General features: G+C 43.3%; 1 protein-coding gene across 4 annotated transcripts in view; it reads left to right on the forward strand.

The window, feature by feature from the left end:
- Positions 1 to 4,682: 4,682 nt before the first annotated feature.
- The window catches only part of CDK6 (cyclin dependent kinase 6), a 145,528-nt gene continuing 134,184 nt past the window's right edge, over positions 4,683 to 16,026 (forward strand). For 3 of the 4 annotated variants that reach the window (XR_014183343.1, XR_014183344.1, XM_082045631.1), the window contains exons 1-2: positions 4,683 to 5,445; positions 7,434 to 7,916. Coding sequence is in view for 2 of the 4 variants with exons in the window: in XM_082045631.1 (XP_081901757.1) it covers positions 7,684 to 7,916 (233 nt within the window). In the remaining 2 variants the exon portion in view is untranslated. Of the gene's footprint in view, positions 5,446 to 5,516; positions 5,557 to 7,433; positions 7,917 to 16,026 lie in introns of those variants that run through there. The other variant, XM_082045632.1, reaches the window with a different exon arrangement.

Below are 16,026 nucleotides of genomic sequence, written 5' to 3' on the forward strand. Positions count from 1 at the left end.
TGCTGGCTCTTGCCCTAAGAGCTGGGTAAGAAAATAGGGCTGGTGGATTCACTGAAGTGTGTTCCTTGGAGTGCCCAGAGACGGCTGAAGCAGACAGGCTTGCCTTGGGTGCAGGCACGCTTCTCACATGGCACGGTTCTTGGCCACTCCTGTGACTGGTAATTACTAAAGCATACACAAACAAATACGGGGAAAAATGTGTATGCTTAAATGCCTAACGTTATGTTATGGTTCTTTGTACTAAGGAACAACAGCCCCACAGTATAGTTTATTACTGTAATAACAGAAAGGTGCAACTTGTAAAACAAAATTATCTGATATAAACAAAGGCTCTGATTGAAAGAAAAATAAGCTAAACAATCATACTATAATTGGCTTAGATGCCTTAAACACTGCCAATTACACAGTGGCTGCATATATTTTACATGAATTAGACAGTATTTTCTCTCACTTGAATTAGTTAAATCATTATGTGAATGTTAATGAATTATTTTTCTCTAAACATGATTTAGATTTCTTTTGTGTTCTCGTTCCACTATCCAAGAAGGTACATGTGGAAAATATTTTGATATGTCACATTGGAATTAATTCTTAATGTTCAGCTACATGACATTTCTCATAATACCCATGCTTCATTAAAAGTAGCTTTAAAATATTTGGTATATATTTATCGTCCATTTTCACACACATACAACACAGCTAATGACAGGTGAAAATAATTCTTTCTCAAGTTCGGTATGAGATGTAGTATCTGAAATATGTTTTCAGGAATAATTTCCTAGGCAGTGTAAATATTAATTGTTTTGTTTATAAAACCTCTCTTGGCTTGCTAAAAGGAACTTCTAAAAAGCCATGATTTATGCTACCATTTTAAAACGAATTCTGGCTGCTGCAAGTTCTAAATATTCATATTCACAAGAGTTGACTAATGTCTCTACTACAACAATAGTTGGTCTCTGAGCAGTTCAGGTGTTTTCTTGAGGATAAGTCCCCAGAAAAATTGGTTAAAAACCATATTAACTGAGGCTGAAGATGCAAGTTCACAACGAAAGCCTGGCAATGACACCCTAATCAAAGCAAACTATTTTCCAAAAGCTTTATGAAAATCTGTACTTTGAAAAGGAAGTTTCATGCTGTTTAGCAGAACGCTTCTTGTAAGATCAAACTGTGAATCCCCAGCAGAAACTCAGCTGTTCCCAAAACACAGATAAAATACACAAAGCAAAACAATACCCTGTGTCTCATCCTTTCTGAAAGTACCGGTCTATTCATCACACTTCTTGGTACTGCCCACCACTACCAGCTTATTTTAATCAACTGCTTTATACTCATTCTGGTAACTGCTTGTTATCTATTTCCATGCCACTGGCTTATTCATTATTTCCAGCAATATGTTACAGACCTCATTTTATGAAAATGATTTCTATACAGCATATAACATAATTTCTTTTCAGTGTCAAATGAGTTTGATTGCAATTTAATTCAAATTCAAATAATACATTAGAATTTTTCCTTTTAAATGCATTTCAGCATAAGTTGTTCCACTTTTTCACTGTGGTTAAAAAAAAATACTAGTATTAAAAATACTGGAGTGAAGAAATATTGAAAAACATATTTTCATGAAGAAAAGCTGATGGAAAACCAGGAAAAAGCAATGTAGAGAGAAGTTTCTTTTCTTCATATTTCGATACATATTCTCAAATGTTTGTTTTACCAAAACAAAAAATACTTTAGAATTAAATAGGTTTAAAATTAGCAACAAATAGTATTCAGAATTAATTTCATAACAATATTTAATAAGCTTCTTAAAATACTAATTTCTCAAAATAGCTTTGAATTTCTAAAAATTAAGATATTTTCGATTTTAAAATAAATAAGGGATTTACTACCTTCTCTGTGGAGAAACCTCCATTGACAAAAAATAAATGCATACTTTCCTACCCTAAATCAGAAAGGTTAAAAGTACCATATTGCTTTCATGAAAACAAAAGATTACATGTTTTTAAGGTTGTTACAAAAAAACCTTTCTTTAAAATGTATTTTTGATGATTTATAACTATCTTTAAGTGTATATTATCTGAAACATCTTCTGAACTTTAAAACAAATGTAGTAGATCGTATTTCCAAATAACTCTGACAATTCAGGTAACTAATTTCAGCCTCTACAACAAATTATTTATAATATCATCCACTTTAGCTGATGTTTATATTTAATCATGTGTGGAAATTTCTTCCTGAAATCACTTAACTTTTAAATAAATTGAGAAAATTGGTTTAGGTCATTTTAGAGGTTTGTACATCTTCTTTGAACTTTGTACTCTGGGAGACAAACTAGGTTGATTACCTGATCTTGAGGTGGAGAGAAAGAAAAAAATAGTCACATGATTTTTTGGAAAAAGTCTCCGAAAAAAAAATTGAGGATCATATAAAGCCATATTAACTGTGTGGTACTTCTATGGTTTAAATTCATTGTTTGATAACATGAGCATTATCATCTCCCATGGCAATCCCTACTGACATCACCACACAGAAAGGCAGATTAAACACTTCTGAAGGACAGAACCACTACATCTATTCCCTTCCAAATATTAGGAAAATATGGGATGAAAGGGTGAGATTGTGTTGAAGACTGTTTATTAGTAGAATGAAAAATCAGCACATTTGAGCACAGAGCTAGATGCCAGGGGACTGCAGGAATCTTCCTTCCATGTTCATCCTGAATGTGAAGCTGCACATTTACCCGGCCAAAGGACATGGTGCCCCTCTGTCCTTTCTTGCAAACAGAGCCCAACTGGAATTTAAAGGTCCAGAAATCTTCAGGGGGAGACAGCAAAATTGAAGACTTTTGCATGTCAAGTGAGACACCTAATGATCCTGGAACCTGAGGAGGGTTTTCTGTATCAAGCTTGATACAGCTGCCTAAATTTTAGGTTAGAAAAGAAAGCAAGGAAAGCAAGAAGGAAAGTGGAAAAGCAGGAAGGAAAGCAGGAAAGGGAAGGAAAGCAGGAAAGGGAGGAAGGAAGGAAGGAAGGAAGGAAGGAAGGAAGGAAGGAAGGAAGGAAGGAAGGAAGGAAGGAAGGAAGGAAGGAAGGAAGGAAGGAAGGAAGGAAGGAAGGAAGGAAGGAAGGAAGGAAGGAAGGAAGGAAGGAAGGAAGGAGAAAGAAAGAAAGAAAAAGAAAGAAAGAAAGAAAGAAAGAAAGAAAGAAAGAAAGAAAGAAAGAAAGAAAGAAAGAAAGAAAGAAAGAAAGAAAGAAAGAAAGAAAGAAAGAAAGAAAACGGACACATTTAAGAAAATAAGAAATGTTACACAAACAGAAGGAGGTAGTGTATGTACATGTGAAACTAATAACATGATGTGATTTTTTCACATCCTTTTATTTATTTATTTATTTATTTAAATCTGTATATTGGAATCTTTGATACTTTCATATTGAGAGGTTTATGGGGTTTGCCATTCACTTCAGCATCTTTTTTCTGATAAATCGTGGGCTTCAGGGGTTGTTGAGGAATTTCTGCGATTTAAACTAAAATGTATTATGAGCATACATTAAGTTCTTACAAAGTATGCATGGTCTCCTGCAAACACTCGCATGCCAGTGGCCATTTCCTTGAAGGAGTGAATGGTACCATCTCTCTCCAAGAGAAATGAGATGTCTCTCTCTGCTCTCAGCCACTGTCCCATCACCAGCCCACAAGGTGAAGGACATGCGGAATTGCTGGGGTCGATTTTGAAGGAAGGAAAAGAAATTTTATTTAAGCTATAGGATTTCATCTATGCTTGCTAGCACTGCGAGTCCAGATAAAGCATTTACATTATATCCTGCTTTCTGATATTAATTCTTTTAATTTGTACAGTATTATAGCCTTTTTTTTAGTTATTCCAAACCAGCATATGATACCAAGTTCTTGACACACACTTTTTGAGTTATAAATCCATAGTTATACTACACTTTCCATTGTAAGAGGGGATCTGGGTCCACTCTCTGACAGTTAAACCACCATAAGAGCTCTTTCTGGAGCTTGACTGTAATCACCCTTGAGGTCCTGGAAAGCACATGCTGGAGGGTCCCAGCTAGGAGAACTGGGAATTAGGCACTCCAGGTGTGTTTTCCCCCATGAGCAGATTGGCAACTGTCTTGTGATTTATTTTTTGTCTTTTCTGCGGTGAATTTCATTTTTGTAGGAATCGGGTCCATACAAAATGTTGTCCACGCCACAGAACGGGCAGACGACGTGCCCAGCTTCCCCGCACACCCTGCCCTCCTGGCCCCCGTGCCCCAGGCACCTCCAGCTGCAAGCCTGTCGGGGCAAAGACTTCCCGGGGGGGGGAGGGGGGTTCTTCAGCAACGAAGTTTCTTGAGGCTTCCCGAAAGCATTCATGGGCGCTTACTTCCTGCCGGAGCTCTGCGCCCTGTGAATGGAAAGTTGAAAAAAAAAAAAAAAAAAAAAAAAGGCACAGAAGAATCCGCGTTTTCTTGGAGGAAAAAAAAAAAAATCATTATTTCCCTGGAAGGGAAAAAAAAAAAAAAAATCACACCAGCTCCCCCCCCCCCCCCAAAATAAAAAGAAAAGAGGGGGTTATTTCCCAGCGCCGTGCACACTAAGCCCTAGGAATGAGTCAGGCTTCTCAGTGCTGCCGCAGCCGGCTGAGCCCGCGGCCGTGCAGCGCCGAGCAGGGCGGCGGGGCCGGGGCCGGGGCCGGGCCCTGCCGGGACCCCCCGGGGCGCCTCGCCCCGGGCCGTGCCTGGCCGCGGCGCTCGCGGCGACCCTTGCGGTATGCGGCTGCCTTTGGCAGAGGCACATGAAGGATTTCATTGAGTGTGAAGACAGAGAGCAGAGACAGAAAGCAGAAGGAGGCGGCTGCAGCCTTTGTAGTCGGGGAGGAATGCGGAAATGTTGAAGCACTATGTCAAACTTTTTTGAAACGGGGTCAAGTCACATTCAGCCAGCGTGGGAAAGCAAGGGGAAAAAAAAAGTTGAGGAGAGGGAAAAAAAAAAAAAAGGCAGCAAGCTGCTGCTGCTCCCAGGCTGAACAGAGGCCGAGGGAGAGAGCGAGGAGAGGCAGCGCAGCGCCGGGGGCGGCGGCGGAGCAGCGGCAGCGCCGAGGGCCGGTGCCCGAGCCCCGCACCGGCAGGCTGCAGCCGGCGGGGCTGCGGTCGCGGCGCTGCTGCTCCCCAGGGGCCGCCGGCCGCGATTTTTATTTCGCGTTTTCATTTTCCCCGGACAGGGTGGGGGCGGGAGGAACGGGCTGGGAGACGAGAGCGAGCTGCCTTCTGCGCCAAGGTGCAGCCCGGCGGCGGCAGGAGGATGCGAGCCGAGAGCGGCCGAGCCGCGGAGCAGCTACCTGTGTGGCCCGGGCGGCCGCTGCCGGGACCTGCCGGAGACATCGCCATGTGAAGGGGCAGACCCCGGGCCGGCTCTCCACCCCGCCTTGCTCAATGGGAGGTTTGTTTTAGGGAGGACTCACCCCCTCCTTTCCCAACCCCCCCCACCCCCCCGGGGCTGAGGATTATTTGGGGATCTGGTGGCGGTGGAGGCGGCCGTGGCGCACACCAGGTAACGCGGGGCGCCCATGTGCTCCGCGCACCCGGCCCAGCGGCGTGGCCCATACGCCGCTCCCCGCCCGGCCCGGGGAGCCCACGCCGCGCACCCCCCGGAGGACGGCACCGCGGACGCGTCCCTCCGGAGGCCGGGGCCGGGGCAGATCGCCCCGCGGTGCCGCCGCACCCCCCTCGGTGTCGGCGTGGGGGCGCCCCCCGTGCCGGTGGCCGCAGGGAGGGGGCTGCCCTCCCGGGGAGCCGCCGCGGGGATCCCCTCAGCGCCCTACCGGAGCAGCCGAGCCGGGTCCCCCCCACCCCGTACCCTGAAGGGGAAGCGGGGGAACGCGGTTCCCCGCGTGTCCCCCGCCGCCACCCCACGCCGCGTGCGAGGCGCCCGCGGAGGGGATGTCGGTGCCGAGGCGGGGGGTGGGGGCCGGGGTCTGCCTCCGCTATCCTGCCGTGCCTGGGGAGGGCGAGCGGTAACTTTCCGCCCGGCGCAGCTGCCGCGCCGAGCCAGGCCCGCCACCCCCGCGGCCACGCACAGCCGCCTCGCCGCTGCCCGCCGCCGGGGGGCGCCCTCCGCAGCGGCGTGGGGCGGTGCGGGCCGGGCCGGGGCGGAGCGGGGCGGCCGGGGCTCCGGGGCAGGTGCCCCCGCGGCGGCGGGCGAGGCGCGGCCGCCCGGTGATGCTGCGGGCGCGGCGGGGGGCGCGGGGTCCCCCGCTGGATGGGGCGGGGCGGTGGCAGCTCTGGAGGTGGCAGCTGAAAGCGGTGGGGCAGGGTGGTGCCTCCGGCTGAAGCCGGGGAAAAGTGATGAGCAGCGGGTACAGCTTTCCTTCAGGCTGCTTTTCATCTGCAGCCGTAATGTAAGATCAGCATAAATGTAAAGAACTACCTCTGGCTTTATGCGTGGGTTGGAGTTGGGGGCCCCCGACTGAGCTGTCTGGGGGAATTTAATCCTAGCATGGTAAAAATATGGTGTGGAAGAGGGTTACAGCCCTGGAGGTCACAATATCATTGCAGTAAAAAGGGGCAAGGGGAAAGGAGAGGATTCATGTGGAGTTTTGTGAGGGAGGGGAAGGGTATCCACAGTCCTGCAGAAAGTGTGGATGAAACTGGATGCAGAACATAGCACTTTTGCTCTCTGGCCTCATGCACTACACAGCAGAGCATGTTGTTCCTTGAAGACGATCTTTCCTCATGCAGCTCTGCAAGGAACTGCCAGTCACACATCCAGTGGTAGCAGTGCCTGCAGCCAAAAACCCGTGCATGTTCATAAGTTTGCTAAAGTCTGCATTTCTGAATCTACCTCTAGCACGCAATGCTCGGTAACACTATTATTGTCATTTAAAGACATATATTTCTCCTCCCCACAGGTGCTTTGAGGCAGGATCTTGTCTCTCGCAATGCATTCATGCAGGGCTTAGTACAGAGGAGAGCAGACCAAGGCTGAAACCTCCAAATGCTGTCATTTGCAAATAAGTAACACTAGTAAAGCATGGGACATATTTCCAAGACAACCTTTGAGTCCTGTAATTCTGACACAAGCTCCTGGACATAACTTCCTCTCACACATGCATAGTTAGCTCTACCACCCCCAACATCTCACAGGGCTGTCGTGTTCAGCCCATTGCTTGGTAAAATCCCACAGCACGCAGTTGCCCTATAGCTGTGTATTGTAGCCTTCTGTGCAGACCATGATAACTACATAGTGTTGTATCAGCCACGCAGGGTCGTTGATACATCTGTCACCCTGGTCGTTCATGTCTTTCTTTGCACCAGGTTTTTGCCTTGCATGTAGTTCTCTACTATATTAGCCTAATTTTCTCAGTTTTCAAATGATGCAAAGTAACACAGTAAACTAAACTTACTTTTCTTGCTTGGTTTGTCCTCCAGATCTAATTGGCTTTATACAGACAATGCTCCCAAAGACTGTATGATAATTCCTGGTGGCCGAGAGAGGAGGCACATTGGGGCCCATACAGAAGAAGAACGGGAACAGGAGGGCGAGAGCTTCCTACTGGCCCTCTGGCAGAGGTGCCAACTTTGCCGTGTATCTGCAACGCAGGCAAACTACTAGTTTTCAGAAAGCGAGCAAGACTGAGAGCTGCCCCGAGGCACTTGGAGTACGAGGAGTGGTGCCAGCATGGATAAGGACAGCACAAACCTGGCTGACCAGCAGTATGAATGTGTGGCTGAGATTGGGGAAGGAGCCTATGGGAAGGTGTTCAAAGCCCGAGACTTGAAGAACGGAGGTCGCTTTGTTGCACTGAAGCGGGTGCGGGTGCAGACCAGCGAGGAGGGGATGCCGCTGTCCACCATCCGAGAGGTGGCAGTTTTGAGGCACCTGGAGACGTTCGAGCACCCCAACGTGGTCAGGTGAGGAAGTGGGGCAGGCATTCCAATCACTGGGGTCCCGATTTTAGTACATGAATTGGGCTAGCAAGAGTTTGGGAACTGAAATGGACTGGACACCAGTCTGGGTTTGTGGATGAAGTGAGCACTAAACTGTGTACATGAAGTGTGGTTTGAGGTTTCAGCAGGCCATAGTGCTGCCTGCCAGACCTCACCTCACCTCATCCCTGTGCATTGCCTCCCACACACACAAACACCCATCTCCAGAGGCATAGGTGTGTGATTTAAGTGTTTGAGTGGATGGGCAGGGAGCCATATATACACTTTCCTCAGGCATGAGAGAGAATGAAAAAAAACTAACAACTCCCTGGTTTTGTCTCTGGTATTAGTTTTACCAGCTGCAGCTGATTTTTAGCAGCTCTATTCATTATTAGAATGGCAAAGATTATGAAAGCAGTAGTAGAATGTGCGATCTACCTTTTTACATGCTTTTCTACATAGTTATAGATTATTGTGTTAAAGAGAAGTAACAGCTTACGGCTTTAAGTTTTGCAGGCGGCCTCATGGTTGAATACTGTTTGACTGGTACTAACTTCTCTGCTTGCTGATAGTTGTGCTGCCAAGAGTGCAGCAGTACAGACATCAGGCCTTGCTTGCAAAATGCTGGCAATGGCCGCAGGATGTCCTTTCTGTCGTGTCAGCAGCGTAAACCCTAGATAAATGACCTGTGTTCTTGAACATTCTCTCAATGGTAAGGCTGGCCCTACTGCGACCTCTTACATTTTTCTGAAGCTGGAAACCTCCAGCAGTCTGTGAGTGTCTTTTATTAATACCATGAACTTGAAGAAGTCAGCCTCACTTTGCAGACACCCAGGTAGGCAACAATTTGAAATGGGTCAGCATCTTGCTGATGGTGCTGTAATAATAAGAATATTTCCTGTTATTTCTGTTCTTGTACACACATATTGCATAGCAGAAAGAAAATATTTAATACTTTGCTAACACCAAGCCCCATTCAGTCTTTGAGAAATAGACACTCTGAAGGCAGAGGTGACCTTCAGAATGGCTTGTAGCTGTGATCCTTCTGCTTTAGGGTCTGAGATGAGTGGTGTATAGCAGGTGCAAGAGGAAAGCTGAGACAGGGAATAATATTTAAAATACAAAAGTGAATAGCTAGAGAGAAATTAGTTTTTCTTCATCTCAAGGCAGTGTAATACAACAGTGTCATTTCTGCTTCAACTGAACAGGTGAAGCATGTGTATTCTGTAATACTGATAATGGAGTCCATGTTGGTAGAATGTCATCAGTCTCTCCGCAGTCAGCAATGGGGTGCAGGCTGAAGCTCACACTTTTCCATTGCAGATCAAGCAAATCCACAGTTTGGTTAATAACCATTATTTTGACTGGCACCTAGTAGTGCCAGAGGTTTAGTCTATAAATTTAAGAAGTGGGGCATCTTAGTGTGGACAACATCTTCGTTTGATCACTGAATTAAGTGCCTTGGTTTACAGAGGAGCACACACAAGATTCTTCTTTGGCAGTAGAGATAACTGAGAGTTTTCAAAATCTCTGAAATCCAGCCCAATAATTTATGACAGTAAATAAGAATTTAGGTGTCCGGGTTTAGATATTTATGTATTTGAGAATTGTGATCCTTGTTTGGGAATAATTCAGCATAACGGTACTTATTATTTTTTTTTCTGCCATTTAGATCTTTCCCAGTGAGGTAAAAGATTTGTTTAAGAGCTTTCTAATCCTGAATTCAGCAAAATCATGAAAAACAAAATTCTTGTCTTCCGAAGAGCTATTTTATGATCTGACTATGTACCTGCAGGCTTGTTTTGCTTGGTTTTAAGTGCAGTACAATCTTGACATAGTGTTGCATAAATATATTGAAGCTTAAAATATTTTTTTAAAGTTTGAATGAAAATTCATTGTCTGCAAGCAGTAAGTGTGTCAATCAGCAACATGAGAATGTAGTTTCAACATAAAAATATTTGAAAGTGTGTTCCAGGTCCTCATAGTGGTGTTGTGAAGCCTGTACCTTTTGCCATAGGCAGCATTTCAGATGTGAGGGATTGGACTGTGATCTCTCAGGATGCTCGGGACTGCAGCTGCACATCTTTCTCCATAAGCAGGCAGGGGAATATAAGACCAATTTCAAACACTATATTTTCTGAAATGTGAGGAATGGTATTTAAAAGCTCAGCTCTGTTTTGCATGTTTTTAATCTGTTGAGCAGATAAAGCTATAAGTAGCACTTTGGAGTGACTGAAATCATACCCTTATAATGAAAGATTACTTGAAAATATTTAAATGCCCCAGTTCCGTTACAAAATACCGTAGAAGAGTTTGTAATTTATTGAAATTGAAGGTCTATTTTTGTGTTATGTAAATATACACAGAAAAGGAAATACCGTAACAGAAGATCTGCAATTTTAAGCAACTGATCTAGCTGTTCTTCATTATTGAACGTATGATGCTCACTTATATGTTCATTGTTTGGACATGCATTCTGGAAACTGGTATTATATGGCCAGGCCAGTGAATAAAGTTAATGACAAATGCATTGTCTGCATATCGGATTGAAATGTACATCATTTTGAGAGCACTGGGATAACAACACAAATATTTGAAATCAATGTGTTTTTATTTTGAGGGGACATCTAGCTTTTTCTGTGAATAAAACAGGCAACTACCTTGAGAGAAATAATGAGAACTGCAGACATAATGCTGAATCTGTTACCTCTGAGTAATGGTGTGTGTGATCCATGAGTTGCTCAATGCAAACCGACAGTCAGTCTGTGAGTCAAAACTTAGACAGACTTCAGAGAGAGGAGCAGCGCACGCCCTGCGCTGGGCTGTGGCACTCTCACGGCAGCTGGCGGCAGGAGCAGAAGTCACAGGCCACACCTCATCGTGCTGGACTCAAATGGTGGATCTGGGCCTCTCCAGAGGGTTCAGTAAGGAGCTCAGCAGGCCAGGGCTTCTCTGTCTCCTAGAAGTGATGCTGAACACAGGAATCATAGAATCACAGAATGTTAGGGATTGGAAGGAACCCTGAAAGATCATTTAGTCCAATCCCCCTGCCAGAGTAGGAACATACAGTTGCGTAAGGAAAAGACCCAGTACTTGCTAGGTAGGTAGAGCTCCATGGCTTTGTTGGCCACGGAGCCATGGTGCAGGACCAGCATTGCTACTGCAGCCCAGGGGTGTCAGAGCGGTTGTAGATTCCCTTCCTCTCCAATCCTGAGAGACACTTAAAGCCAAAACTGGTTGCCAGTGCTTGGCATTGGAGATGGAAGATGATTTTCTCCATAAAATGGAAATGTCTAAATAGCATAGAGTAATGTTAAACAAAATATTTATCATATTTTTTCATGCTACTGCCTCCTAGTTGTGAGAGCTTTGTTTCGCATTTCCTCTGTCCAAGTCTATGGGTTCCATATTCGTACAATGAAGGGATTCATTTTTCACAGCACAGTTGCTTCTACAATGATAGATAATGAAGTTAAACAAGACTTCACTGCAGGATAAAGCAAACTGAGGTGCAAGATAAGAAGTAAAAGGAAGTCTAATCTTCATCAGAAAAGTGGAAGTCTCTGAACTATTGATTACAATGGAAATAAGGCCTGTAGGACTGATGTAAAATTTTGTAAGGCTGTCAAAAGTAGTATACAGAAAGGCATGGAAAAAATACAGTTTAAACCATGATTGCTATGTCCTTAAAATATTATCCTGTTCACATTTGCTCTTATATAGTGTTTCTCTCCATCAGGACACCTTACTCTATTCTACTTATCTTCACAAAACAAAGCGAAAAGTAGAATCTTCAGGAGTAAGTCTTACTATTAATTGCTCGAAAATTAGCTACGTTGTAGGCTTTGGAATGTCTTTTTTAGCTAGTGTGATCAAGGTGCTCCTCTAGCTCACTTTTCAGACACTAAGATGTAGTGATTTACTAGAGCTTTATTATATACAGTAGTTAAATTCGGCAAAGTTGGTCCGGCACTTATGTGACTTAGTGCTGTTCTATTTGGGAAAAATAAAATATATGTAGACAAAAGACAGACTTTGCCAGGAATAAATGAAATATTAGATTCAGGAAATTCCTGTGTGTAAAACTGAGAGTATTCCCTGCTGCGATATATCTGTAAAAATTCTTCTTATGATTATAATGCTAAATTCAGTAATATATTGTGTTAATTTTATCTCTCTCCTGCTGGTAATCAGATGAATAATTTTCCCCTAATGTTAATCATCCATCAAACTGTGAATTTGCACTTGGGGAAGGTGAGGTACAAGATAGAGTACTGTAGTTCTTGCTGTGCTTGCTTTCTAACATATATATTTAACAGTTTTAATAGTGTTAAACCTTAAGCAAAAAGAGAAAACCTGCAAAGCTGGTTGTTTTTGCTTCCTGACCTGTACTTTTTCGATAAATACAGCTTTTTTGGTATTTTCATGGGTTAGTAAGTCTTCAACTTTAACCAAAATTATATTGAATATAATCTATTACAACATAACCTCGTCTGGGTTATTTTTCCAAAGATACGTGTCAGAAATCTTGCCATTCAAGGTCATCATTACCATAAGAAATTCAAAGTCTTAGTTCTCCCCTTCCTGTTCACGTGCAGAATAGGTGCCCCAGCTGATTGACTGAGGTTCAACAGAACAATCCACGTAGCTGGAAGTGTCGCTGTGTGCCTCAGTCTTTTTGGTATATGGATCAGTGCAGGGGAAACCCAGTAATTATGAGTATTTGCACCGTTATGCCACGTTCAAGGTTTTATTTTATTTTATATCCAATGAAATATAAATTATGCTGTAAACTGTCCTCTGTGGTAGAGCAGTACTGTCATGTTGCTTTTTCCCTGCTTTTGCAGTCCAGTGGGCCATGCTCTTGTCTCGTGGTTTGCACTTGAGAACTTGATGGAGCCCATCAACTGGTTCCCTTGGCACGGCCACCTGCGTGTGGGGGAAGTGACTCTCCCATCCCATCATGCTCCGACATAATGACCAGTGCTTGACTCTGCTCAAACGTCCCAGAAGTGTATAATGGCTTGGTGCTTAAAATTGCGTTATACTAAGATACAAGATGTCTTTTTATAAGGGCCTTAAAATTCCCCCTTTAACCTGGTAGAGAGCACTCAGAACGTATCTGTAGCAGTTTGTCAATACACAGCTAACCTTTTGCAAGTCAATTTGAACTTGAGGTTGTTTTGCTTTGTTCTGTTTGATAAACTGAAATGATAGGGGAACATACAGAGGGAAAATAATTTCAAAATGCAGTAGCTAATTTTGCTTCTCTTTACAGTTTGTGGTGACGCTGGTGGCTTTATTGCTGCACTGTTAATAAGTTTAAAGGATAATCTTCTCTAAAGCACTAAGATGTTCCATCCCGTCAAGTGAAATATTTCTATTTTAGGGGGTGTTTTTCTCCAGTGAATTCTGCTTCCTTTCTCACTTCCCTTTTCTGCCAAGCTCATGTTAAACTTCTAGTGTGACGTTATCCTTACAGATCAGCAGTGTGCTGTATTGTGCGAGACAATTTATTTTTGTTTAGCCCCACTCACATCTTTCAGGTCCCTGGAGAAAAAGAAATGGTTACCTCTGCTTTGCCAGGTACGGGGACTGTCTTGTACGTGGAAAGAGTAAAACCAGATGCAGAGGTGGAGTGACTCAGAAGAAACTGAACTTGAAACTTGCCAAGGTTAAAGGGATTACTGTGGCAGATGGGTCTCAGCTGAGGCAGAAGAGGTGGATGAGTAACGGGAAGGAAAAACTGAATGAACTTCAGAGTTGGTTTGAGTCTAACACAAACAGGATGGTCTTCAAGGCAGATGTGAAGACAGGAAGTGCCTTGGCAGGAGAGGCATTTCCAGGCTGGGGAGCAGTGGTGGTTGGAGTGGGAGGGAGATGGTCCCTGCTCTGACCAGCTACTGTGAGGAGGAACAGTGCAAAGGTCTTGGGGAACGGAGAGAGAGGCTGTCTACCTGGATTATGACTTCTCTGATGGCAAGAGGACAAAGGAGAATGATGTGGCTGAACAGGGTTTGGCAGTAGGTGGGATTTGGAGAAGTTTGTTAGGTTTGCAGAGGATGTTGTGAAGTGACTGCACATGAATTTCTGGCCTGTTGTCATCCACCTGCAATCCTACAGCACACAGAATAAGCACATACAGGGAAAATAAGTGATATCCTTCTTGTCCTTATGAATGTTTATTAGTAATGGATGCGATGATTTAGTTTGAATACATGGTTTGCCAAAAACAGGACAAGATAAGAGCATGTCAGGAAGGAAGGGCTGAATATGGAATAGCCTTCTGAGCTTTAGGAAATTCAGTTTCTGGAGTGAGTACAAGCTTTCTTCAGAAAGTATTTTATCTTATTATGAATCTAAGCTTTTTACAAAAAAAAAAAAAGTGTGTGCATAGATGTTAGTAATTTTAGATTCTGTCCAGTGCTCCCTTCCTTCTTTATGTGTGTGGGTGGTTGTCTCTGTGCTGTTCTTGGAGAGATCTAGTGTTGCTGGGTCCTGCCCACAATGGAAAACCAACTCATTTTGCCACAACCATTTCTGGTGACAGCCTATGACTGCCAGGCAAAGCGTCAGCAGCTCCTGGGTTAAGGGACTAGGGTCCAGGATTCAGAACTGAGCCTTGAAAAGGAGAGTGGATGCTCCCTCCCAGCAAACAGGGACCAGGGCAGATTCTTTGGGACTTTCCAGTTTGCTTCATGGTACCCACTGCCATCCAAGTGTGGAGCAAAGCAGGAGAAGGAAAGTTGTGACTTCACAGGTGTTTGGAAGAGAGCAGGTTGGAGGCTGTGACTTAGCAAAACCCCAAGTGAGTCCCTCAGGTACACTCAGTTGGATTTAAGTCGTTGTTTGAGGTTTAGCACAGATATAAGTGCATTATCAAATATAAATAGTTATTATATTAAGTGCGCACTGAATTTTAAAATGCTTTTCTGAATAGAGTTCAGGGACAATATACCTAAGAATATGAATCACAGATATTGATTCTTATTCATGTATTGCATTAACTGAAGCCTTATTTCTAGAGACTTTTTCTATTAAAAGTTAAAATAAATCATGCAGAATAAATAATATCACTATCCTGATATAACAGTAATGTGAATTTAGCATCAAGAGTGGTTATTTGTCTTTGTAGTAATTCTTAGTTGACTTAATTTAGTTCTGAAGTTTTAAAATTATTTTGTAAAGTTTCATAACACTCAATAAAATAGAAGTTGCCATTCATTCTAAAACTTTGTAGCTGTATATAGAGCATTTGGTTTTTACTCTGTATGAAATCTAGTTGTTTTCTAGTTTTGCTGAACAGATTGATTCTTGATTATCTAAAGAATTATCGAAAGATAACTATGCCTATAGACATACATAACTAAGCTGTGTTTTTTCATTCAAAAGAGAGGAAATTTCTCCTCCTATATCAGGTCTTCATATAGTTTTCCTATATGCCCCAAAATATTTTAAATTACGCATGCATGATTATTTAACAGCTGTACCTTTAAACTATAAAGTGTTTGCATTTAATAAACAAACTACTTTAGAATTTTCCAGGGAGTGTCTTTTTCCATCATCTACTTTGACATTTTCCATTTGGGAAACCTCCATTTGGGAAGCTTTTGATGAGATGATCATCAAAGAGTGGAAACGTGACGATTTCCAAACTCTTTTAAAATACCTCATTACGTCCAAATTATTGCATTGATTTTCCTATTTATTTATTTACACTTAGCCTTTGAAAATGCGCCCCATCCTTAGAAAATGTTCACAAGGAAATTTTCTGCTAAATAATAAATTTAAAATCAGGCCTTGAAATTCTAATAACACAATTGTGTTTTCTTTAGGCAGAACAAATAATTTTTTATATGGGTAATAAGAAACTCCTCAATATGATGCTTTAGGTGTCTTTCTGGGGTTTTAGAAGAAGGTTGGTCTCTAGCCTAAGAAGCATCGCACATGATTTTAGGACCACGTGTTGATTTCAGATACCTAAACAGGGAGTGTAGTGTCCTGTGCCAATTTGCAGATATTGGTAGAGTTGCCCTGGGGTAGATTTCCCATGACATACCCAGCCAACAATTTCCAAACTTAGCAAAAAGTTGCA

This window comes from Streptopelia decaocto (genome assembly GCF_964273445.1).
Source record: "Streptopelia decaocto genome assembly, chromosome: 2".
NCBI classification, from domain to species: Eukaryota; Metazoa; Chordata; class Aves; order Columbiformes; family Columbidae; genus Streptopelia; species Streptopelia decaocto.